At 33.9% G+C, this 27,667-nt stretch overlaps 2 protein-coding genes and 1 long non-coding RNA gene across 3 annotated transcripts; 2 read left to right on the top strand and 1 right to left on the bottom strand.

Moving 5' to 3' along the window:
• Positions 947-3,381, top strand: LOC109332361 (high affinity sulfate transporter 1-like). The gene is made up of 8 exons (XM_019567317.1): positions 947-1,326; positions 1,513-1,629; positions 1,715-1,841; positions 1,944-2,230; positions 2,319-2,509; positions 2,855-2,940; positions 3,026-3,102; positions 3,243-3,381. The coding sequence occupies exons 1-8, from the start codon at positions 1,258-1,260 to the stop codon at positions 3,366-3,368; spliced, it is 1,080 nt and encodes a 359-aa protein (XP_019422862.1). The 5' UTR covers positions 947-1,257; the 3' UTR covers positions 3,369-3,381.
• On the top strand, positions 20,433-21,888 carry LOC109332171 (LOB domain-containing protein 38-like). Its single transcript, XM_019567039.1, has 3 exons — positions 20,433-21,133; positions 21,255-21,771; positions 21,872-21,888. Coding segments are annotated over exons 1-3 (702 nt in total). The 5' UTR covers positions 20,433-20,949; the 3' UTR covers positions 21,873-21,888.
• On the bottom strand, positions 25,704-26,127 carry LOC109332172. Its single transcript, XR_002105880.1, has 3 exons — positions 26,029-26,127; positions 25,890-25,948; positions 25,704-25,803 (listed from the first exon to the last, which is right to left on the bottom strand). It is a non-coding gene; the product is annotated as an uncharacterized LOC109332172 (long non-coding RNA).

Here is a 27,667-nt window from a genome sequence, read left to right as displayed (position 1 = left end):
TCAGCTTATTTCGAAAAGCAACCATGAGTATATATTCTTTGGAGGTATGTCATAACAACCTCATCAATATATCTAACAATAATGTCACATCAGGCCAATGATCATATCTGAACAATCTACACCCATCAAGAATGCAAGAATTGCAAGAGGATGAGTGTAGAAATGAAAATATCTTTCTTTGTATAATATTATTTTTCTATACATATTAGTTTCCACTATTGAAATTACTAGGAAAAGCAAAGTGAATTTTTTTTGTCTTTGGTTATGCCTATTTCTTGCTCATTGCGTCTGTCACTTTTCTCTGCCTCAGCTACAACATTCAATCAAACCAAAACAACACTCCATGGGAAAACAAACAACACAAAACAACCCACCAAAATATGACAGTGGAATATAATGAATTATTAATTTTGATCAGCTGTAATAATTAAGATTATCCAGGTGCCAAATATCTTCAAAATCTTTGGTTCTTATGATAATTAAATTTTATGAATTTTTAATCATACATCCATTTCTTACTTCCCATTCCACTTGTCCCTTGAACAATATAGAAATTGAAGAATGAAGACCCATTTGTCTAAGAAATTTTTAATATCAAGTTGATTTGGTTGATTTGGTTGACCTGGACTAATAATATATTTATCATATGTTTAAATAAAGTCAACCCTTTCATTTCACATCAAGCATAGTTGATATTTCTCTATATAAGCATTAGCTTTCATTTTAATAACAGCAAGTTTAGGAGCTCTTAATTCACATATCGTATTTCTGGTACTTCAATTGTGTCTTTTTTCATTCAATTCATATTTATCTAAGATAAATACTGCTATGATTTCCTTCAAGAATCATAGCTAAAATGTGAAGACTGCACCTTTTTTTCAGCAGTTGACTCTAAAATAGATTGTTACACTAATGCAATTATGCAGCATACTAATTACTATGTGGTGGTTTAACAGGTTATCTTAGTGTCTCTGAAGCCGAAATGAGTCGGGGTATTAGCGACGAGGTTGTGGCGAGTGCAACTGGGGAACCAAGAATTGAACCTTCTTCAGCTAGATATGGCAATATATTGCCTCATAATCACAAGGTTGGATCTCCTCCTAAGAAGACTCTTTTCGAAGACATTAAACATTCTGTGAAGGAAATTTTCTTCTCAGACAACCCTGCAAAGGAATTTAAGAGCAAAACCATAGGAAGAAAGTTTGTTCTAGGCCTTGAATCAGTTTTCCCAATTTTAAGGTGGCTGCAATTGCTCCTATGATCTCTGTCATATTGTCTACACTTTTTGTGTACATTACCAGGGCTGACAAGAAAGGCGTTGCGATAGTAAGTAGAGGGATAGCATCATTTGTGTCCGCTATTTGTGCCAATTTCTTGGGCCAATCAAAGTGAGTGGCACAGGAAGTTGGCACAGATAGTGATCCAGACCATGTTATTCTTTAAGTATCATAGAGTTGATTGAATAGTTTAGACAATATTAAGCACCTCAAAACTCAAAGTATACTATTTCAGGTGAGACACATTAATAAAGGTGTGAATCCAGCATCTGCTAGTGAAATATTTTTCCATGGAAATTATTTGGGTGCAGGTGCTCGGATTGGTGTGATAGCTGGCATGATAGCACTCACAGTAAGCATATTGAAAGACGATTCGGTTTCCTCATCACTTTTTCGGAACTTTGTTAAAGACTTATACCAAATTTGTTAAACTTCAGGAAGCTGTAGCAATTGGGAGAACATTTGCTGCCATGAAAGACTATCCACTTGATGGTAATAAAGAAATGGTGGCTATGGGAACAATGAACATTCTTGGTTCATTGACATCATGTTATGTAGCTACAGGTACAAAAGAAGCAAAATCTCAAACTTTTTTTCTTCTCATCTAGAAACCTTGGGCACTTTATTTTTATGTCATCTTACTAAGTGTTGTTGATCTTTATGCAGGATCATTTTCTCGATCAGCGGTGAACTATATGGCTGGTTGTAAAACCGCTGTATCAAACATGGTTATGTCCATTGTTGTACTGTTAACTCTATTAGTCATTACACCACTGTTTAAGTATACACCAAATGCAGTCTTGGCTGCTATTATAATAGCTGCCGTGATAGGCCTTATCGACATTGAAGCTGTAATTCTACTATGGAAGATTGACAAATTCGACTTTGTAGCTTGCATTGGAGCCTTCTTTGGCGTGATCTTCAAAAGTGTTGAGATCGGCCTTCTAATTGCGGTAACGAATAATTTTAAACAAGTTTATGGCTTATTTGTATCTTCAATTCCCCCTTCCACAGTATTTTACATGAGCTTTTCAAATGCAGGTTGCAATATCTTTTGCTAAAATCCTTTTACAAGTGACAAGGCCAAGGACTACAGTACTTGGGAAGGTTCGAGGGACTAGTGTTTATAGGAACATCCATCAATATCCGAAAGCAACTCAAATTCCAGGCATGCTGATTATTAGGGTTGACTCTGCAATCTACTTCTCAAATTCCAACTATATAAAGGAGAGGTAATTAATTGTTAATTGTTATACCTATCATAATTGTTTTAACTTGTGTGTGTGTGACAGTACAAATGTGCATTTGTGCACTGCATTATTTAACATGTTGCGATATTGCGAAAATAATGGGGAAGCATAAAATGAATATTGTGAAATTTTCCCATTAATAGTTGTTTTAATTGATTAACACTTACCCAGTTAATCGATTAACTATACAGCTAATCGATTAACTGTTATTGTCGTTGTCTTGTTTCCATGGTGGTTTTGTTCTCCAATAGTTGCCATAAGTTACTAATATGAATATGATAATTTAATGATATTGAGCCTCATTAGTGATTCAATCATAATTTATAGAATTTTGAGATGGCTGACTGATGAAGATGTCCAAAGGACAGGAAGTGAATTGCCCAGAATACAGTATCTCTTAACTGAAATGTCGTGTAAGGCTTTCGATGAAATCGACACATACTTTTTTCAATTATTTTTGGTCAGTGAATTTATTTGTGCAACTATATATTCATGCAGCTGTTACTGATATTGACACTAGTGGCATCCATGCCTTTGTGAAATTATTTAAGAGCCTTCAGAAAAGGGAAGTACAGGTAATACACAATAACAGAAATTTAACATTTTGTGCATCACTAGTAATTACTATCGCATTTCTTGTGAAACAAGTTACAAAACAACTTGTAATTATATAAATATGATGAGATTTATCTTTTTGCATGGTCTTTTTTCACAGCTTTTGTTGGCAAACCCGGGACCAATTGTGATGGAGAAGCTCCATACATCAAATTTAATTAACTTGATTGGAGAACATAAAATATTTCTATCAGTCGCTGATGCTGTTGCAACTTCTGGTGCATAGGGTGAAGAATTACAAAAAAAAAATTGTGTTGAACGTGTATCAGCTTGTTGAATTTGAATTAGATTCCTTGTTAGTTGTTTTACTGTTTGACCAAGTTTTTAGGATAGTTTGTTATTTTGCTGTTACTTCATAGTTGTTTAAGTTAGTTGCTATTATTTAGGAAGTCACTTATTAATTTTGAAGTTCTTTTTCTGTTACAGTTTTTGTATTCAATAAAAACACTCTCCCATTGCTTTAGTAATTGGTATCAAGAGTGGTCTTCTTATTGCGGACCTAGAGGCAAATGATCTTCGGGAAGTAGTTGAGGAGGACTACGAGGTTCTTTCTTTACAAGCCAATCCAATTATGGCTCAGATTAGAAATCATAAGGAGAGGAAAGCAAGAAAGTCAAAGGCAAGAGCTTCTTTGTTTGCTGCAGTCTCACAAGACATTTTCACTTAGAATCATGACGATCAAGTCAGCATTTGAAATTTCTTCAAAGGACTGACAATCAAGGAGTATGCTAACAAACTTCTTAGCATTGCTAACAAGGTGAGGTTGCTTAGCTTTGAATTTTCTGATTCAAGGATTGTTCAGAAAATACTAGTGGTTGTCCCTAAAAAATTTGAGGTTACTATCTCTTCATTGGAAAATACTAAGGATTTGTCAAAGATCACCTTGGCAGAACTTGTAAGTGTTATGCAAGCCCAAGAACAAAGGAGCAAAATGAGGGCTAAAGTTTATGTGGAAGAAGCATTGTAAGCCAAATTGCAAATCAACCAAGGAGAAAATAACAAAAGGAAGAATTATAAGAAGAAGAATTTCAACTTTCAAGAAGAGGATACTAACACTAGCAAAATTAATGAAAAGAGAGATAGAGAATATCCTCCTTGCAAGCATTGTGGCAAAATGGGTCATTCTCCTTTCAAATGTTGGAGAAGACCTTATGTCAAGTGTGAAAGTGCAGCAAACTAGGACATCACATGAGAATCTGCAAGTGCAATTTTCAATAGAAGAATGAGGCCCTAGTTACTGATCAACAAGAGGACAACCAAATGTTTGTGGAAACCTGTTTCACAAGCAATAGCTCAACTGAGTGTTGGTTAGTGGATTGTGGTTGTACCAATCACATGACCCACAATCAAGAGCTTTTTAGAGAGCTGGACAGATCAAATGTATCGAAAGTCAGAATCAGTAATGGTAATCTCATTACTGTCGAAGGAAAGGGAAATGTAGCAATAGAAAGTTGCACAGATACAAAATTAATTTTTGATGTTTTGTATGTGTCTGGCATTGATCAGAACTTGCTAAGCGTGGGACAGTTAGTCGAGAAGGGATTTAAAGTCACCTTCGGAATAAACATTGTTTGATTAAAGGTGTTGATGGTAAGGAGATTTTCAGAATCAAGATGAGAGGCAAAAGTTTCTTGTTTGATCCAATGGAGGAGGAGCAAGCAGCATATCCAGCTACTGAAAACAGTGCAGAGGTTTGGCACAAAAGGTTGGGCCATTTTCATCATGTTGCTGTGTTGAATATGCAAAGAAATGAGTTGGTTCGTCGCTTACCTCACTTAGATTTTGAATTACCAAACTGTGAGGCATGTCAATATGGCAAGCAAACAAGACTACCCTTCAAACAGGTAAAATGGAGAGCAACAGAGAAGCTGCAACTGATTCACACAGATTTAGTTGGACCTCAAAGGACTGATTCGCTTAAAGAGAGTAAATATTACATCATCTTCATAGATGATATTTTCAGAATGTGCTGGATTTACTTTCTCAAATCTAAGTCAGAAGTTGCAGGTGTACTTTGGAGATTTAAACAGTGGATTAAAAGCAAAGTGGTTGTATGATTCAAGCTTTGAGGTCTCATAATGGCAAGGAGTACACTTCAGAACATTTCAATATGCTTTGTGAAGAAGCAGACATTGAGCATCAACTAACAGCTGCTTACACCCCTCATAAAAATGGGGTTAGTGAAAGAAAGAACCGGACGATGTTGTAAGGCAGGATACCATTAGGATGTTGTTAGCAATTGCAACCCATGATGGACGGAAAATCTTCCAACTTGATGTCAAGTCAGCATTCCTAAATGGATTTCTAGATGAAGAAATCTATGTTGAGCAACCTGAAGGCTTTGTTGTAAAACGACAAGATGACAAAGTCTATCTATTAAAGAAGGCTTTGTATGGTTTGAAGTAAGTCCCAAGAGCTTGTATAGCAAGATTGATGAATACTTATTGAAATTTGGCTTTGTTAAAAGTCTCAGTGAATCCACTTTGTATATCAAAGGTGATCAAGCTAATCATATTGTGATATATTTGTATTGGCAGTGATGTTGAGCTTATTCAGCATTTCAAGGAAGATATGATGCAAGTATTCGAGATCACAGACATGGGAGAAATGTCTTATTTTTTGGGTATGGAAGTTGAGTAGAAAAATGGTGATATTTTCATCTGTCAAAGGAAGTATGCAAAGGAGATCCTAAAGAAATACAACATGGAGGACTACAAAAGAATGGACACTCCTATGTGTCAAAAGGAGAAGTTATGCAAGGATGATGGAGCAGAACAAGTGGATGAAACACTCTACAGAAGTTTAATTGGTTGCTTAATGTATCTCACAGCAACGACACCATATATCTTGTATGTTGTAAATGTACTCTCAAGATTCATGAATTGTGCAAAAGAATCTCATTTCAAAGCAGCAAAAAGAGCGCTAAGGTACTCTCAAATTGGTGCAATATGCTTGAAGTACTGCAAGACTGAAGAGCAGCTGTTAGATATCTTCACCAAAGCTCTTCCAAGAAGCAGGTTTAAGTTGCTAAGAGAGAAGCTTGGAGTTGTCAACTACTGATACAAGGAGGAGTGTTGAACGTGTATTAGCTTGTTGAACTTGAATTAGATTCCTTGTTAGTTGTTTTATTGTTTGACCAAGTCTTTAGGATAGTTTGTTATTTTGATGTTACTTCATAGTTGTTTAAGTTAGTGGCTATTATTTAGGAAGTCACTTATTGATTTTGAAGTTCTTTTTCTGTTATAGTTTTTGTATTTAAAAGGCAAGTTTATTATTCAATAAAAATACTCTCCCAGAGTAAAGGGAAGGAATTTGTTTAGGTAGCTTATAGGAATTTGGAGAGCTAATGAGCAAAAGGTCACATGGATTTGTTAGTTTTCCTATCAACATAAATCTTTTATACCCGCACGGTTACTTCGTTAAAAAATAAATTAATTTCCATTAAAAACAAGTTATCATATTTTTTTAATGAAGTGATTATTTTTCATCAGTAACAAATAGAGTACGGTAGATAATAATAGTATATAAGATTGTCATTCTTTGTGTATGATTTTGATGGATTTTTATACTTCTTGTATGTGTATAAAAATGAAAGTGATGTGCTCTGTTGTGATTATAACTTTATAGATTTTTCTATGACTTGAAGATTTCAAGAGAACAATAATTGAACATATATAATATTCAGAATAGGCATACCTAAATTGATCTTTGAAAAATTACACGAGAAACTGTTAGTAGCTTAGAAAAATAAACTAATAACTTGGATGAAGTGAGGAAATGGATAAAAATAAATAAAAGGAGTCTGATACTAGGTCCAGGTTTTGACATATAACATACAAAATTAAAGCTCCATTTTTTTTATTATTTTTAAATTTAAATAAAATTTACAAGACAAATTTATTTCCTCAAATTCCATTACCCGAGAGTCTACTATTATACTATTAGAGAGAAGTTCCTATGACATATATAGGGTGAAAGGTTCCAATGAAACAAAATTTATTGCTATTATATTTGCATTGGAAACTTCTCTAGATACACAATGAGTTCATTATAAAAAAGGTGATTGTTGAATGTGATTCAAAGAACTCAATTCCATTGTAACATGGAAGCGTATCCTTGGGGCATAAGGTTCTATTTGAATTGATTATAAAATATAATAAAAATGCTTCAAATGTATCTTCTCCTCATCAAACAAGGGGCAATTAGTGGTGGTACATGGATTCAATGGATGTGAAATGAAAGACATTTGGATCAAACTTTTTTCTGCTCATTATATTCAATAAGAGATTATTCCATAGAAATAGGCAATGGGTGAAAGATACAATAATTGGTTGGATACTTAGCTGCTCAAATTAAAGTTTAGGTGAAATAATTAAATGTAGAAGGTCTCAGCTTTTAGAAATCCCTAGCAATCAGTTCCAGGCAAATGTGAGTATAACTTAGAAATTGGATTGAAGTTCAACTCAATAAAGAAGATATGTATGGTGTGTTGGGTTTAGGCTTCCTTCCTATGTTGAGAAAGACCCAATTGGGAAAAGCCCAAATATCTCACTTAATCTAATGGATAGGGGTCAAATGTGGTAAGGGTGAAAGTCAGTTCAGGCAAAAGGAGGCAATAGTAAAAGTGAGAGAGAAGTTGAAAGAACTCAACCCGTAGGAACTCATAGCAGTTGCGGGAGATTTGCGACTGCGTCTTCATTCACCACTGGATCGGGCTAAAATTTGGACAGCAGATTCACAGCTTCCGGTACTTCATTCTGAACTGTTGAATCGATGAGAAGTTATCTTAGGTGGTAGAAAATGTGCCAAAATAGTGACTGTTTTTTCTGGTTTTTTCTGTAACTTTGTGTTCTCATTTTCAAACTTGTTGCTCTATTGTATGTTGTATTGTTGAGCATCTTTTGTGCTGTATTTTGGAGACACTCTAGTATTCCTATTTTGATCATAGTGGAGCTTGATTAACTAGCTTGTTCCTATGGTTTTTACTTCTCACATTGGGAAGGTTTTCCACATTAAAATTTTGGTGTCCCTTGTGTGTTCTTAATTACTCCACTATTTATTATTGTTTCTCATAGATTCTAGCAAGTTGGGAAAATTATTATCCGCTGTATATACTCTGTTAGAGATTTCCTTGTTATTGTGTTGAATTTTCCATCAGAGTGGCATCAAAACTCTTTGGTTTGAGGTTATTTAACTTGCTTGAATGATGGAGGCAAATACACATACAATGATATGTTTGAATGGCACTAACTATCACTTGTGAAAAGGAAAAATGAAAGATTTATTATTTGTGAAGAATTTGCATATTCTTGTGTTTGTTATTGAGAAGTCATAGTCGAAGTCTAATGAATATTGGAGTTTTCAATATCAACAAGTTTGTGGTTTCATTCATCAATATGTAGAAGATAATGTCTACAATCACATTGCTAATGAGGACAATTCAAAATCTTTATGAAAAAAAATTAAATCCTTGTATGCTTCTAAATCAAGGAATAATAAATTATACTTGTTGAATACCTTGATGAATTTGAGGTACAAGGAGGGAGCTTCTATTTCATATCACTTGAATGATTTTCAAGGGATTCTTGATCAATTATCAGGAATGGATATCAACTTTGATGATGAAGTGTTGGGACTATGGCTACTGAATACTCTACCAAATTCTTGGGAAACATTTCGAGTTTCCATTAAAAATTCAGCCCCTAACAGTATTGTCACTTTGGAGAGTATAAAGGGAAGTATTCTTAATGAGGAGATGAAAAGGAAGGCACATAGTACTTCATCTCATTCTGAGGTATTTGTCACTGAAAACAAGAGGAGAAGTCATCGAAAGGAACCGAAAGGTGATAGAGAAAAGGGAAGAAGTAAGTCCAAGTGTAGATACAAGAATGTGGAGTGTCACTATTGTCACAAAGCATGTCACATACAGAAGAATTGTTTATAATGGAAAAGGGAGAAAAAAGACAAGAAGGGCAAGTGTAATGAGAAGAATCATGGTGATGATGATCGTGTTACTACTGTCACTTGTGACGATCTTATTATTCTTCGTGAACGTGATTTGTTTAATCTTGTATCAGATTATAGTATATGGATAATTGATAGTGGTGCTACACTGCATGTTACACCAAGGAAGGAGTTCTTCACATATTACACTTCTGGTGATTTTGGAGTGTTGAAGATGAATAATGATGGTGTGTCAAAGGTAGTTGGTATTGATGATATTGGTTTGCATACCAACATGGGAGTGCAGTTATTGTTGAGAAGAGTTAAACATGATCCAGATGTTCGTTTCAATTTGATCTTTGTGCAAATGCTTGATGATGGTGGTTATGATAATCACTTTGGTTCTGGAAAATGGAAACTCACCAGAGGTAACTTAGTTGTGGCCAGAGGGGAGAAAATTTCTAAATTGTATTGGACAAAAGCTTTGGTTACTAAAGAAAGTGTGAATGTCATGGATATGGAGGCTTCTTTGTGGTACCGCAGACTCAATCATATCAGTGAAAAGAGTTGAATTGTTTAGCCAAAAAGGATGTACTTCCAGGATTGAAGAGTGAAGAGTTAGAGAAATATTCTCATTGCATGACTGGTAAGAAGACTAGAGTATCCTTTAAGAAGCATCATCCCTCAAGGAAGTCAGAGTTGCTTGAATTGATGCATTCTAATGTTTATGGTCTATTGAAGGTAAAGTCATTATGTGGTGCACTTTACTTTGTTACTTTTATTGAGGATTTTTCAAGGAAGCTTTGGGTCTATGCTTTGAAGATAAAGGACTAGGTGCTTGAAAAGTTCAAACAATTCTATGTTTTGGTTGAGAGAAATTCTAGCAAGAAGCTGAAACGCATTCGTACTGACAGTAGTGATGAGTATTGTGGACCTTTGATATTTATTGCAAGCAGCAAGGTATTAGACATGAAAAGATTCATCCTAAGACTCCTCATCTTAATAGCTTAGTAGAGAGGATGAATATGACTTTGGTTGAAAGAGTTAGGTGTATGCTTTCTGAAGCAAAATTACATAAACATGTTTGGGGTGAGGTTTTGTACACGGCAGTGCATGTTATTAATCTCAGTCCTGCAGTTGTTCTTAATGCTAAGGTGTCAGACAAGATTTGGTTTGGCAAGAATGTCAGGTATGATCATTTGCGTGCCTTCGGTTACAAGACATTTGTGCATGTTCCAAAGGATAAAATGTCCAAGTTGGATGTGAAGACAAGGTAGTGCATCTTTATCGGTTATGGTGAAGATGAATTTGGCTACAGGTTGTATGATCCTGTTGTGAAAAATATTTCTAGAAGCCGTGATGTGAAGTTCATGGAAGATCAAACCATTGAAGATATTGATAAGATGAAGAAGACTACACCCAAGGAAGATAATAGATTGTCTGATATTGATTCATTTTGGACGCCTATACATGATTTGGATACAGTTGAGAATAACATTCAAAATGGTGAGCAACATGATTATGTTGATGATCAGCATTTTGGAGATGAGTTAGATATTCCCATTGATATTGGTGAAGATGAACATGAGATGTCACAAGATGAGAATCTTGGTGATGCTCCTAAACCACCTCAAGTTCAACTTCGGATGTCTAATAGGTCGAGGAAACCATCTACCAGGTACCTTTCTGGTGACTATGTTGTTGTGACAGATGAAGGAGAACCTCAATATTATCATGAAGCCATGAAGAATGAAGAAAAGAAGAATTGGTTGGATGCAATGCAAGAAGAAATGAAGTCCTTGAATTATAATCACACATTTGATTTGGTCAAATTTCCAAAAGGAAGAAGGTTTGAGAAAACACGTAGATTTATAGGGTGAAGCAAGAAAGTAATTCTACATCTCCAAGGTATAAAGCCAGATTGGTGGTTAAAGGTTTCAGACAGAGAAAGGGTGTTGATTTCAATGAGATTTTTTCTCCTATGGTGAAGATATCATCCATTAGAAGTGTATTGAGTTTGGCAGCTACTCTTGATTTGGAGGTAGACCAAATGGATGTAAAAACTGCTTTTCTTCATGGTGATATGAATGAAGATATTTATATAAAATAACATGATGGTTTTCTTGTTGAAGGGAAAGAAGACTATGTATGTAAGCTGAGAAAAAGTCTATATGGTTTAAAGCAGGCTCCACAACAATGGTACAAGAAGTTTGAGTTTGTTATGTGTGAGCAAGGCTACAAGAAGACTACTTTTGATTATTGTGTCTTCATTAGAAAGTTGGATGATGGTGATTTCATCATCCTGTTATTGTATGTTCATGACATGTTTATTGTTGGGGGAAATATTTCCATGATTGACAGGTTAAAGAAGCAATTCAGCAAGTCATTTTCCATGAAAGACATGGGAGTTGCTAAGCAGACTCTTGGTCTAAGAATCATGTGACATAGGCAAGAAAATAAACTTTGATTGTCATAGGAACACTATATTAAGAGAGTATTACAGAAGTTCTAGATGGAAAATGCTAAGGCGGTAAGCACTCCTCTTGCTACTCATTTTAAGTTGAGTGCTAAATAGTATTCTTCAAATGAAGCTAGAAAATCATATATGCAATGGGTTCCTTATACATTTGTTGTGGGAAGTTTGATATATGCAATGGTGTATACAAGATCAAATATTGCACATGTTGTTGGTACAGTTAGTAGATTTCTGTCAAATCTAGGTATAGAGCATTAGAATGTTGTGAAATAGAGTTTGAGGTATCTTTGTGATACTGCTAGTTTGAGGCATTTTTTTGGAGGTGGTAAGCCTACTCTTGTGCGCTATATTGATTCTGATATGGTTGGAGACATTGATTCTAGAAAGTCCACTTCAGGTTACTTGATTGAGTTTGCAGGGGGAGTTGTAGCATGGTAATCTATGTTGTAAAAGTGCATTGCATTGTCCACTATTGAGGCAAAGTTCATAGTCATTACAGAAGCATGCAAAGAGTTGCTTTGGGTTAAGAAATTCTTGCAAGAACTTGGTTTTGTCCAAGACAAATACTTGTTATTTTGTGATAGTCAAAGTACAATTCATCTTGGCAAGAATTCAACTTTTCATTCTAGGTCCAAACACATTGATGTGAGGTATCATTGGATACGTGATGCTTTGGATGCTAGCTTGTTGGAATTGGCTAAGGTTCATACAAATGATAATGGTGTTGATATGATGACTAAGGCCTCATCAAGGTGGAAGTTTGAAACTTGTTGTGAGATCGTCGGTTTGGCGATTCTCTCCACATAGTTGTGAGGGGGAGATTTTTTGGGTTTGGGATCCTTTACTATATGGAGAAAGACCCAATTGGGAAAAGCCCACTTGTCCCATTTAATCTAATGGATATGGGTCAGATGTGGTAAGGATGAGAAATCAATTCAGACAAAAGAAGGCAATAGAAAAAGTGAGAGAAGATGAAAGAACTCAACATGTAGGAACTCATAACAGTTGTGGGAGATTAGCAACTGCGTCTTAGTTCACCATTGGATCGAGCTGAAATTTGGACAGCAGGTTCACAGTTTCTGGTACTTCATTATGAACGGTTGGATCGGTGAGAAGTTATCCCAAGTGGTAGAAAACATGCCAAAAACAGTGGCTATTTTTCTGGTTTTTTCTATAACTTTGTATTCTCACTTTCAAGCTTGTTGCTCTATTGTATGTTGTATTGTTGAACATGTTTTGTGCTGTATTTTGGAGATACTCTTGTATTCCTATTTTGATCATAGTGGATCTTGATTGACTCGCTTGTGCTCGTGATTACTTCTCACATTACGAAGGTTTTCCACGTTAAAATCTCGGTGTCCCTTGTGTGTTCTTACACTATGCCATATATCGTAATAAACATCGGTCATTCAACAGCGCAATTTTGAACGACGTTGTTGAAAATGAGGCGGAAGAACATCAACAGTACATAATAAAATAGGCGTTGTCAATATGTGTACCTTCAACAGCGCATTTTTGACAAAACACTATTGAACATCAGTAACGTTAGCGCTGGCTTGAATGATTTATGTTTAAAAGCGCATTTGGTAGAAAGCGATGTTGATGTTAATGCATGTAACATTGCATAATTAAGGAAGCATTGTTGAAGATGACAAAGTAACCGTGCTTTCTTAATTATGCGTTATTGATGTTTTACGACTTTTTAAATGTCCGAGATATTAATGGTGGCAGTTATATGTGTCTCTTTGTTTGTTGAAATATTAATGGTTGAGTGGTTATGCGTTTCTTGGTTGTTGAAATAGTAATGGTTGAGTGATACATTATGCGTCTCTTCGTTTGTTGAAATATTAATGGTATTGTGGTTCACTCATCTATAAATATTGTGGTTCACGCAATATTCTATTTCATCAGTAAGAGTATGTGTTTATATAAGAGTATGTTCATGAAAAAATTGTATTTCTGTTTCAGAATCATGTCAATGAGGTCTTTAACAACTTTTGATTTTGCAAAAGGACCTAGATTTCAGAAGGAATGTGACTGCCATACAAGATTTGGTGAGATGAAGATTTCGTTCATTGATCTCTTTCAATTGAACAGAAATAAAAGGAAAATGATCAATGAATTATTTTTCTTCATCTACAATTCATTAAGTTCATTGATTTCCTTCATGGCAAAAAGACCCATATTTTAAAAGGAAATTAATGAACTGCTATACATGATTTGTGTAGAGGACTCGAAGAAAAAATTGTATACAAGATTAATTTGTAATGTATTGAGTTTAACTCATTGAGGATATCTTCATAGTTGGAGGGGCTATAGGCACTTTTGTGGCTTGGCCAATAGCCCTTGTTCAAGTAATTCATATTATATATATATTGATCTATAATTGATATGTTTTTTATTGAATATTTTAGGAAAATGTACATTCCACCCTCAGTAGCACCCAGAAGTCTAAGCCATCTTTGGGGGATGTGACCTCAAAGCCATCTACTGGGGATGTGAGCTCCAAGAATACTACCAACTACTGTACTCAGCTGTTAGAGCATGTACAGAAGTTGGGAGATGATATGATAATTATATCAATTCTCAAGGAAGTCTTCGAGGATAATATTGATGAATACGTTAACATCAGTGTAGTCCGAGATGTATATAAACGTGATTGTATAGGTGCAACTACTGTATGTATATATATATGAGGTAAATTATCTTTTCTTAACTTCTCACTTTTGCATGACGGTGTGTTATAATTAACAAAATTTGTGTTATATGTATTAGGTATTTGTATGAAAATTTTATCAAGGTAAATATGGAAAAGGTGATGTTCATATCTCCACACCTTACCGCTTTGGTGTCGGGTGACAAAAATGAGATTCGGAAAAAATAGAACGAATTACAGATAATCTCCTCCATAATAAAGAAGATGCAGATTTATTTCTTGCACCTTTTAATATCGGGTGAGCATTTTTAATTGTCTTTTATATTTCTTTTTTTAGTATGTTTGGTGTGCTTAACATTTCCTAACCATGTACATATGTTATCACTGGGTTTTGGTTGTCATCAATCGGCTCAATGAAGAAATATACTACTGACTCATTGGCACATGGTGATATGAACAACTGCCCCGCTATGAAAGATGTGTTTTCTAGGTAAGTGGACTACTCATTTAATATTTTAGTTACACTTTCACTTTCATTTTTTTGTTTAGTAATAAAGTACATTTTCTATTGTTTAGTGCGGTGAGAGTTTATAGAAGTTGTAATCATGCTAGAAACAAGATACCAAATCCTAAAATCAGGTGGACTCATATAAAGGTATTGGCACAAATCATCTCAAACAATTATATGTGTAATGACCAACTAATGTTATACTTATATGTTTACTTCATTTTAATTATATACCCCTTGCCAAACAAATCAGATAGATTTCAACTATTACGTGCTGAAATTCATGAAGGAGATCATTCAACAATGGCCAACTAATGCAATCAAGATTGATGGCAAATCATATACAGATGAAGAAATCAGCAGATTAGAGAACAATGGTCAAACTTTGTACTTATTTATGTTGACAAATCATAGCTAAACGTTTAGAAGATTAGTTCTGCATAGATTGTAGCTTAGGGAATTCAATGTAATGTATATGATTTGGTCTATGTAATTAATGTAATTCAATTAGTGTAGCGCAGATTGTAGCTTAGGGAATTCAATTCAATGTAAACGTTACAATGTAATTAATGTTCAATATATAAATGCAGTTGTGTTCATATATTCATTTTGTTGTTAGGTTCTGTTTTTGTATGTATTCAGGTTATTTTCTGTTGTGTACATAACTGTGTAGAATTAGGAGTAATGGTCTTCGACAGTGCTTTTTTGTGAGTGTGTTGTCATTATAACCATACAACATCGCTTTTTTAACAATACGTTGTTAATTACATTGCATTCAACAGCGCATTCACCAAAAAACATTGTTGAATACTTGTCTTTCATTCATTATCTTTTAGCTATACAACAGCGCATTCGGTAAGAAGCATTGTCGATATGATCAACAAAACTATTTCCTCTACATTTAATCTCTTAACATGGTGCTTAATCGATTAATTGTTTTAATGTTATTTATCGCCATTATTAATTTTTCTATATATTTAATTAATTGTCCTTAATCGAATGTCATAATGTAATTACTAATTTGAATTTCATTAAAAAAATGAATTAGTAAAAAAATTATTATATCTTCCATAGTGTTTCCTTAAGATTGCGTTGTGGGACACTTACCTTCTTTATATTTGAATGGGGAGTTCTTCCATAACGTTTCCTTAAGATTGCATTGTTGATTAGGTATCATTGACAGCTTCATCTTCACTATTCGCTGTTGATTTTGTATCATTGACAACGGCATCGTGATTATGCACTGTTAAAGATACTATCAGACCCTAAAAAATTAAAATGTTCTCACATTCTCACACATTCATCAGCAATCCTAACACTCATTTACTCAGCAGCAAAACACATTTACTCTCAAAATCAACCTCGAAAATCATTCAACCTCAAAATCATTCAACACCGAAAATCATTCACTCATTTTACACAAAAATCATTCAACACCAATTTCGAAAATTCTTCACTCGTTTAAACTCAAAATCATCATTCACACATTTAACACCGAATTGAAAGTGAGTTTTGCATATAGTTATTTGCCGTTTTAATTATATTATATTTAGCTTGTCTTGAGTTATAAATATTTTCCTTATAAATGAGTGAAAATGATTTCACTCATTTAGCTTGTACTGAGTTGGGGTTTCCGAGTTTCGACTCATTTAGCTTACATTATGAGTTAGGGTTCCCTCATTTTTAATTACATAATAATGCATTTTTTCTGCTTGGTGAGCTTAACTCCAAGCTTTAGGGATTTATGCTCATTACATTTTTTTCTTAATAGAAAATGGATCAAAAATGGATGAGTGTCAATCGATTGACGAATGAGTATGAAGAAGGAGTGAAATCATTTGTTAGGTTTGCAATTGAGAATGCCGAAAACCCTAATAGAATTGTATGCCCTTGCTTAAGATGTTGTTACTCAAACCGAATTACTCCAAATGAGTTAAAAGTTCATTTAGTGTGTCACGGTCTTGATCAAAGTTACACATGTTGGACAAGACATGGTGAGACGAGAGAAATTATGGATTGTGATGATGAGATACATATGAAAGACAACTACACAAATGCATATAAAGACGATCATTTCGAGGAAATGGCAAACGTTGTCAAAGAGGATCATCAGGATTGTCCTGAGATGTTTCAGCGATTGATAAGTGATGCTAAGAAACAACTATATGATGGTTGTACAAAATTCACAAGATTGGCAGCAGTGTCAAGGTTATATAAGTTGAAATCTGTTAATGGATGGAATGATAAGAGTTTCATCGACATGCTTACACTTCTGAATGATATGCTGCCGGAAGATAATATGCTCTCATCTCGAACTTATGATGAAAAACAAATGTTACGCTTCATAGGCATGGACTACACTAGGATACATGCTTGTGAAAATGATTGCATCTTATTTTTTAATTAGTATGTTTTATTAATTTTTTGTCCTAAATGTCACGATATAAGAAGGAATACTCAATTCCCAAAAAGGTTGTATGGTATTTACCCAACAAAGCAAGATTCAAGTGTATGTTTAGCAATGCCAAAGATGCAAAGAAGTTGACATGGTATGATGAAGAAATGATTAAAAATGGCAAGCTTTGGCATCCTGCAGATTCTCATCAATGGAGAAAATTTGATCCAGACTATCCTAGTTTTGGTCAAGAATCAAGAAATTTGATTCAGAATGTATAAATGTTTGTGTTGTTGAGAATGTATGTTTTGCTAATAAATGTATATGCATGTATTAATTTATACAAATCAACAACGAATTCTAGAAAAGTTGTGGCATGTGTTGTTGTAAAGGATAACTACCACAACGCTTTTTATAGAAAGCATTGTTGTACATTATTAATACAACACGCTATACATGTGATACGCTATTGTATTAAGGTGTTGTGTAAGAAAATTTATGAATAATACAACACTGCTTTTCTGTTATTGCGTTGTTAAATATACGAACTTCAACAGCGCAACCATAAGCACTGTTAATAAGACATATAAATTGTGTTGTTTATGTAAAATTATATGACAGCACTTTGTGGACGATGTGTTGTTGTATTGATGCACTATATGACAACGCTTTGTGAACGGTGCGGTGTTGTATTGATGCACTATATGACAATGTTTTTTGTGTGTTGCGCTGTGGTATATAATCAATACGACAGCGTTTGCGAAACGTTGTTAACGATGACCATATATTATTGCGATAAAAAAGAAAGCGCCCGAAAGTGCTGTTATACATCTAAAATAAGCGTTGTTGAACGGCAACTTTGACGTAGTGTTAGTTACTGCATTATTTGTTATTGCTCATCATAAATTCTAGCAAGTTGGAGAAATTATTATCCATTTCATATACTCGGTTAAAAATTTCTTTGTTATTGTGTTGAATTTCGCATATAATGTATATTCCAAACTCATAAAAGCAAAATAGTAAAGGAATAATTGTGATAATGATGCATGTATTCTTGATACAAGTTTGAAGGTATGTGTGGTTTGAATTGGAATCATCTCCAATACTAAAAGATAAGTATTAATGGGAATGAAAAACATACAAGATCTTAAATATTTTAATTAAAAAAGTAAATATCTAAATCCTTAAAATATTTTGGTGTCATATGTAGGTATCTTTACCTGCTACTTGACTATTCAGTACTATAAAATATAAGCACTTGTCTCCCTTAGAGTTTGCCTGTCATTTTTTCTCTTTAAAAGAAACAAATGGCAATAGATGTAGTCAAAATAAAAGAGTCATTAAGAGGGATTAGTTTTTTACCGATATACCAAAAACAATTAGAATGGGTCAATTTATTGGATTTTGGGGTTTGATTTGTGTTCACACGAGTCTGTTTAGTGTCTTTTTATCCTTTTGAGCTGTACTCTTAAATTATATATTTCGCTCTTGTATTAACCATGAGCTGTGCTATTTTTCTTTCATTTTGAGCACATGATTGTGTAAATATTGTTCAACCCTTCCTAGAAGGTGTGGAGTGTAAGTACTGTAAGTCTATAACGCTTAAGTTGAGATTATTGTGAACAAAATTATTCTTATTTATAAAAATATATATGGTAGAATCACAGAAAGTAACATACTTCAAATAATTAAAATTATTGTTTCTCATTTCAATCTTAAAGATAGGAATAAAATGGATAAAGATATCATTCGAATTTAAACCTTTAAATTTTTAATTTATATTTGAATCTTAAAGATTTTATTTTAAACACCTGAATTATAGACTTAAATATATCATAATTTTAAATTAAAAAACATAACTTATTAATAATGTGTAGTGGGGGATCCACATATCCGTACGGTATGCACGTATAGACCATGAAATTATATTATTTTTTTTAATAATCTTTAGACTAAATATTTATGTATAGAGAGTATAAAATAGTTTATATTATTGAAACATTATTCACCATTTATATGTGAATCATTATTAACTCTTAAAAATTATGGATAATATAATAATAGAATAAAAAATATTATGTTAACAAAATATATATATAGTTCATACTATCTTTTTAAAATAAATATATAAAATTGCATTAATGTCGGTATTCTAATATATTTTGTACAAGTGTACTTAATTATTTTGTTCTCATTGTCCTGAGGTCCTACATCTGTTGCAGTCTTGCAGATAATGGGTAAGAAAGGAAAAAAATTATCATATGGCCTTTTTTAGTACTGAAATCATTATTTATGATAATACATAAGATTTTCTCAACAAAAGAACACTTAATGGATTGGAATATCCTTAAAAATAAATTGGATTGAACGAAATTTTATCCTTATGTAAATCAACTTTATAAGAATTATTGGAAAATTAAACTACTTATAGCAATATGAGTTTAATGCAAGGTAAGGTTATTATTTAGTAACCATAAGATTATGTTTTTCAAATCCTAAAAACAACATCTCTTATTTTGTATAAATAAGGCAGCATACATCTATCATTTACAAACTCTACTAAGTAGGAACCTTGTGCATTAGGTTGTACTTATATCTTATGGTAAATTACCTATATTAATAATTTATAAAGTAATATAATTTCAGTTTGGAGATGACAGGTCAAAGTCTTAATCTTCCTGTTGAATCTGGGCAAATGTCGGGCTTGGATTGCCCTTAGTGGGTACCTGAAATTGGACATTGGTGTTGAAGTCAATATAAGTGAATATGTACAAAGAGAATGTAGAATATATAAAAATGTAAGAATATAAGTAATCTTGCTTGTGAGTGATCTATTCTATTTATAGAGAGAATGAGTAAATGTATACTCTATAGTGAGTACTTTAATTGTGTTGGGCGGCTCCGTGACAAGGAATAGCCCACATCCTCAAATGACATGTTCAGTTTTGTGGCAGAAATATATGTTATTCGAACAACATGTTTAGTTTTGTCGTAGATATATATGTTATTCGAACAATATGTTCAGTTTTGTCGTAGATATATATGTTATTCGAACAATATGTTCATTCTTATAGTTTAATTGTGATTTGGCAAGTGTTAACTAAGCTATATCACTGTTATCCTTTCTCATAGCTTGGTCCAGACATGATCACCCTCCATTTTTGGTGGATCTTATATATCAGGTGGGCCAAAATCTTATGAGACAGCTGATAACGCTCGGATGAGGACATTAAGAATAGAATTTCCAATTTTTCAATAAAAAACATAAGGAATCTAAACACAGGAGACTACAAGAAAAAACTGAAAATGAAAGGCACCTATCAATATCGGTATCTCAGGCAAAAACAATAAGCATATATAAAAAGAATCCAATGGTGGTGGAACTTCCATGCGCGGAAACACGGAGCCGCTAGCGCCAAAGACCTTGGAATCTCACCCTTCCACATAACCACAAAGGGTCACAAACTCAATTCCCCAAGCATACACACAATTCCGCTTCCTCACATATTTCACCCCACTTTCAAGTTCCAACATTAACCTCACCTTAACCCAACCATAGTTAACAATAACTCATGTCCTTTCCCCCATTTATTTATATCCCACCTCTACTCCAATTCCCATTCTCTCATCCTCATCTATCTCTAATTAACAACCCTCTCCTCTTATTTTTGTTTTGCCTAAATCTCTTTATTCCTTTTCTTTGTTTCTTTTTCTTCATTTATTATTTGTGTTTCATGTTAAGCAAGTTATATCCAAAAGTCCAAAACATAACACAACTTGTTGGATTACTTAATTTAACGTTTTTAACTTCTTTTTTACCATAAGAGGCATGAGTTGCAATGGGTGTCGTGTTCTTAGAAAGGGTTGTAGTGAGTCATGTATCCTACGCCCTTGTTTGCAGTGGATCGAAAATCCTGAAGCCCAAGGCCACGCTACCGTTTTCGTAGCTAAATTTTTTGGGCGTGCTTGTCTCATGTCTTTCATTTCCAACGTCTCTGAAACCCAAAGACCTGGTAATAACTCAATTTTTAAACATCTTTCTAAAATAATAACCGTGGCTAATTTTTCTTACAAAAACGAGAGACAAATAGTTGAACTTTTAAAACTAAAGTTTCTGTGTTGTTTTTCGTGCAGCTTTGTTTCAGTCTCTGTTGTTTGAAGCGTGCGGTAGAACTGTGAACCCAGTGAACGGTGCCGTTGGGCTTTTATGGACCGGGAACTGGCACGTGTGTCAAGCGGCGGTGGAGACGGTACTCCGCGGCGGCACCCTGACGCCCTTGCCGACGCGGCTCGGCATGGACGCGCCAACTCCGGGGATGGACGAAGCATCTGAAACGGAAGTTACTTACACAGAAATTTGGACTAACCGAAATCAGAACTCGAATTACCGGTTCATGAGCTCTAGATCCAACGTAACTTCCACCGGCGGCGGTGGAAAACGTAAGAGTCCGGAGGCGGCGACGGTGGCGATTGATCTTGATCTCCGATTAACGCCGATTTTCTTGCAGAAGGCTTCCGATTACAAGTCACGTCCAGAAAACCGTCGGCAGTGTTCGCCGTCGATGACGTCGGAGGAATCGGTTACGACGGTGGCGTCCTCGGATAGTGGCAATCGCCGCGGAGAGAGAAAAGTTCTGAACCTTTTTATTTAATTAGATTATGTTTTTGTAAGTGAAGATTATTGTAGTGGATTCCTTATTTGGTTACCCATATTGATTTTCTCTGTTGTTAATTTTGTGATATACCGGCACAGGATTTCTCTCTCTTTGTTGAGAGAGAAAGATGAAGGTTGGTCGGTGGTTTTCTCATCCTCCTTGAATTAGGGACATGAATATTATTATTAAATAAAATTAATAGTTACATGTTTCTTATCAGTTTAATATTAGTTGAACTTTTTTAGTAGAGTATTGTTACTCCACATATTTTTATTAAATCCTCCCGTATATAAAAAATAAAATATATTACTTATAATTTAATCATTAATAATTAAAGTATCTTATTATAACATATGTCATCTTTTCATGGATAAGAGGATTGTTAGGATGATTTATTATTTTCCTTTTTAGTAACAATACATTTAATAATCATTGGTATGCTACTTTTATTTAGTAAACAATAAACTATGATTAACACGTAAATTAAGAATAATGTGTAACAATTTTTTTGCCCGTTTATGTATTATTGACAAATGTTATTAATCAGGAACTCATTCAGTTAAGGACTTAAGGTAATGGTGTCACTATTGATAAATGTTATTAATCAACAAAGTAATAATGAAGATTTTACTATAACAAAATGTCATAAATAAATTGATTGTCAAACAACATAATTTGATAATTTAATCTCAACAAAAGCGTACACATAATTTTTAAATATTAATTAAAAACAAAGATTTTGTTCAAATATATAATAACTATAATTATAATAATAATATAACTATAAATAAATTAAAAGGAATATATATTTTCTCTCACAACGTTATTGCTTTCACTATGTAAAAACTTATTGAATTAGCCTAGTTAAATTAGTCTAATTATTTGAGTCACAATTTTATGTTCAAATTGATTAACTCGAGCCATTTATACCGATTTTGGTATATATATATATATATATAATTGATTAGAAGAGTGACTCAAACTAATCAAATACCTAGTTCCTACTTGAATTGGCCTATCTAAGCCTAGATTAATAAGACATTCGATGTTTCCTCTTTTTTCATTATTACAATAGGGGAGATTTATTTATTCAAAGAGTAAGTTTTTTAAACTTACTTTTCATTCTAGTTATTAATTCTATAGACATATAATGATTTAAATTTACTCACTGATTGAAATCATTGGATTTCCCTATAATTGATGGCTATGATAAGGAGTAAGTGGATACCCACTCTTATTTTATTAACTTATATTAAAAGTTAATGGAAAGTTTATAAGATAAAATATATGAAGTTGATGAAATACACCAGAAAACTTGTAGTGGATGAAGATTGAAAGATCATAAACAAAATTGACCTATTTAATAAGATTAGTTGATAAGTTATATCAAACATGTGTAAAATAATATAACTATATAAGCTAGTAACTACAAATTATTTTAAATAAGTTATTAAATACGAATTTATAAACTTGTAAAATTTTGATTAAGTACTTTTACCAAATTAGTTTAAATTATTTTTTAGTCAAATGAATTAATTGATTAATTCATAACTAGTACTCTCACTAATATTTTAAACAAAATTGCTGAGTAGGCGAATTAGATGAGTTCATAGAATTAGTGTGGATGGATATTATGAGCAGAGATTAATATATGTGAATTGTTGATATAAATTTTTTTACACTGACAATACATCATCCACTATTAGTTTAGATTTTTTTATCTCATAGTCAATAATGACTAATATATGAATAGTAAATAATAGATTGATAATGTAAAAATAATTAAAGTGTCAATGTATAGATATTATATCCTCATTAGTAACAAATTGTGTTGCATGATACATGTGGATCTAAAATTAATAATTCATTTCCAAATCAATTTTTTTTTACTTTTCTACTCAACTTCCTCCTTTACATAGCAATCCTAAGTATATGTTATTTCATCTGTGTCCAAAACATTCTTATTGTAATTTAGTCATTTTTAACCAACAAAACTATCATGATGGGCAAAGACCACGTCAGAGTAGATAATGATAACTTAAAGGGTTGTGTGAGTTAAATGGGTTAATGCAAGACTTAGTGTTGGGAACAAGCGAACAATCAAATAGTAAAGAGTATAGAGACAAGAGAATAACACAAGAGATTTGGTAACAAGGTTCCCCGGAAGCGTTGAGCGGCTACCATTATATATTATTAGAGAATAAGGATTAGTGTTTTACTATTCTTCTCCTTGTTACATTAGGTTTACATAACATCAATATACATAGCCCTCTACCCCAACCCTTTACATCAGCCCAATCCCATAACTTGTATTACTTTTATCTAGAGATATGAGTCATTGCAGAACAATCTCCACCTTGGCGAATATCATCAATCTTCATCTTCCGCCATTGGGTTGGGGGCGCTCCATAGTCCATCATCAGTTAATGTTCAACAAGCTCAGGCAATGCCTGAACTTGTCCATGGTAACCAGTTTGGTTAACATATCGGTTGCATTTTCTGAAGTGTGAACCTTCTGCAATAGTATCTACCTACAAGCTATCAACTCTTTGATCTTATGAAATCTCACGTCAATATGTTTGGTCCTAGCATGATACACCTGATTCTTTGCCAAGAAGATAGCACTCTGACTATCACAATGCAGCGGCCTAACTCATTTACTAGTCCCATAAGCCACAAGGCTTCTTAGAAGCTTCACCAGCTGCCATGTACTCTGCTTCAGTTGTGGACATAGCAACAACAGACTGAACTGATGATCTCCACATAATTGGTCCACCTGCAAGGGTGAAGACAAACCCCGTTGTGGACCTTCTATCATCCAAGTCTCCTGCATAGTCCGAATCAACATAACCAATAACTGAAGGCTTACTCTGTTGGCTGCCAAACATGATACCGAGACCTGTAGTCCCCTTCAAATATCTAAAAATCCATTTGACTGCTTCCCAATGTTGCTTCCCTGGTTTCGACATGTACTTGCATACTTGACTAACTGCTTGTGCCAAGTCCGGTCTAGTACAAACCATAGCATACATCAAGCAACCCACTGCACTGGCATATGGAACCTTTGACATGTATTTCTTCTCTTCATCTGTCTTTGGACACTGATATAGGGAAAGTTTGAAGTGATTTGCCAATGGAGTGCTCACTACTTTAGCATTGCTCATATCAAATCTCTCTAAGATCTTTTCAACATAGCTTTGCTGGGAGAGCCATAGTTTTCTAGCTCCCCTATCCCTGTGAATCTCCATCCCAAGAATCTTCCTAGCAGCCCCTAAATCTTTCATGTCAAACTCCTTACCTAGCATGACTTTCAGCTCATTGATATCACTCAAATGATTAGCAGCAATCAACATATCATCAACATAAAGTAACAGAAAAATAAACGAACCATCGTCAAGGCTTCTCACATAAACACAACAATCATACTCACAACGCTTATAACCAAGCTTCAACATATAAGTGTCAAACCGCTTGTACCACTGTCTGGGAGACTGCTTCAACCCATATAGAGACTTATTTAACTTGCAAACCAAGTGACTCTATCCAGCTGCACTGAACCCCTCTGGTTGTGTCAAGTAAATTTTCTCCTCTAATTCACCATGGAGAATGGCAGTCTTCACATCTAGGGATGGCAACGGGCACGGGCGGGCACGGGTAGTAGCTACCCGCTACCCATTTTGAAATTTTGGGTCACTACCCATACCCGCCCGTACCCGTACGGGTACCCGCGTGCGGGTATTTTGCGGGTATTCTGGATACCCGCGGGTATTTCTGGGTACTCATGGGGTTTTGTATTATCAACAAATTTATAATTCCTACTCAACCATAAATTCAACAATTCTTTCATAATATTGAAGAGTAATCATAAAAATTCAATTGTTCATACAAATTTTAAAATTTAAACTACTTTCAAAATATTAAGTCTTCAACAAAATGAAATGAAAAATATATTCATTGCTGCAGTTTTCGAATCTTCTTCAACGGTTAACGTCATTCCCTCCAATAGCACTACCTTGGCTAGTTGAATCCTATAAAAAATCAAAATTTAAAATCAAAGCAAGAAATATAATTCTTTTTAATTGGTCTCAAATTACAACTTAACAATGTTACTAACATCAAAATCTTCCAATACTGTACCACACTCAATGATGTCCAGTTTTGAATTTGAAGAGCCTGCAAAAACATAATAACTTCATTCAAGATTTATATAATAATCTACAAAATATGTAATTAAAAGTAATAGATAATATTACCTTTCATGTCACACCTTTGCCAATCTTGGAGACACATCAATGCCTCTATGGTATCTGGACATAATCTACTACGATGAGGATTAAGAATCCGTCCTCCAATTATTAGGGATGGCAACGGGCACGGGCGGGCACGGGTAGTAGCTACCCGCTACCCGTTTTGAAATTTTGGGTCACTACCCGTACCCGCCCGTACCCGTACGGGTACCCGCGTGCGGGTATTTTGCGGGTATTCTGGGTACCCGCGGGTATTTCTGGGTACTCATGGGGTTTTGTATTATCAACAAATTTATAATTCCTACTCAACCATAAATTCAACAATTCTTTCATAATATTGAAGAGTAATCATAAAAATTCAATTGTTCATACAAATTTTAAAATTTAAACTACTTTCAAAATATTAAGTCTTCAACAAAATGAAATGAAAAATATATTCATTGCTGCAGTTTTCGAATCTTCTTCAACGGTTAACGTCATTCCCTCCAATAGCACTACCTTGGCTAGTTGAATCCTATAAAAAAATCAAAATTTAAAATCAAAGCAAGAAATATAATTCTTTTTAAGTGGTCTCAAATCACAACTTAACAATGTTACTAACATCAAAATCTTCCAATACTGTACCACACTCAATGATGTCCAGTTTTGAATTTGAAGAGCCTGCAAAAACATAATAACTTCATTCAAGATTTATATAATAATCTACAAAATATGTAATTAAAAGTAATAGATAATATTACCTTTCATGTCACACCTTTGCCAATCTTGGAGACACATCAATGCCTCTATGGTATCTGGACGTAATCTACTACGATGAGGAGTAAGAATCCGTCCTCCAGTACTAAATGAAGATTCTGAAGCAACAGTGGAGATAGGAATTGCAAGTAAATCTCTTGCAATTCTTTGCAAGGTTGGATATTTTATCCCATTTACTTTCCACCAAGTTAAGATGTCAAACTCTCCACCTTGATCGGGTAATACTCCATCCTCTAAATATATGTCTAGTTCTGACCTACGGTGTGCTGTAGCAATATTTTGCTTAGAAACAAAACATTGATACTTTGCCCTCCAATCAATATTCACTCCATCTGCCCCCACATCTATTAAATTTAGAGTTTGACTATGACTTTGACTTGAAAAAATACTATCTTTACCCTTCATTTTAATCTCATACTCTTTTACCAACTCTTCACAAATACCTTTCACCTTGTTCATTTCAGAAACATGTTGTTCTCCATAAATTATGGGATAAAAAAATTCTAAAAAACATAGTTTGTATCTAGGATCTAACACAGCACCAACTGCCATCAAAGCACCTATGTCACCCCTATACTTATCAAATTTGACACACATTGCTTCAGCCATTTGTTGAATAACAAGATTAGTAGATTGAAGCCAGTCAAGTAATGCCAATTTAATTTCACAAATTTTTGGAAAAAGGACATTTGCAGTTGGATACAAAGTACCAGAAAACACTAATGTCACATTATAAAATAACTTCAACCTTTGACAAATTTCATTGGTCATCTCCCATTCATCTTCACTCGGCAATGTTTTATATTGACTTTCTCTTAGTGATAATCTTTGGAAGACATCTCTATATATTAGTGCCACATGAAGCATCAAGAATGTAGAATTCCATCTA

Source organism: Lupinus angustifolius, chromosome LG18 (assembly GCF_001865875.1).
Source record: "Lupinus angustifolius cultivar Tanjil chromosome LG18, LupAngTanjil_v1.0, whole genome shotgun sequence".
NCBI lineage: Eukaryota > Viridiplantae > Streptophyta > Magnoliopsida > Fabales > Fabaceae > Lupinus > Lupinus angustifolius.
Note: the sequence above shows the minus strand (reverse complement) of the source record. Positions and strands in the feature narration are given on the sequence as shown.

Bases quoted from the DNA above. Each gene is read 5' to 3' on its own strand.
- LOC109332361 (XM_019567317.1), top strand. From the start codon at position 1,258: ATGATCTCTGTCATATTGTCTACACTTTTTGTGTACATTACCAGGGCT. The intron at 2,941-3,025 runs GTAAGGCTTTCG...ATATTCATGCAG, and splicing joins TCTCTTAACTGAAATGTCGT to CTGTTACTGATATTGACACT. The intron at 3,103-3,242 runs GTAATACACAAT...CTTTTTTCACAG, and splicing joins TTCAGAAAAGGGAAGTACAG to CTTTTGTTGGCAAACCCGGG.
- LOC109332171 (XM_019567039.1), top strand. From the start codon at position 20,950: ATGAGTTGCAATGGGTGTCGTGTTCTTAGAAAGGGTTGTAGTGAGTCA. The intron at 21,134-21,254 runs GTAATAACTCAA...TTTTTCGTGCAG, and splicing joins CTCTGAAACCCAAAGACCTG to CTTTGTTTCAGTCTCTGTTG.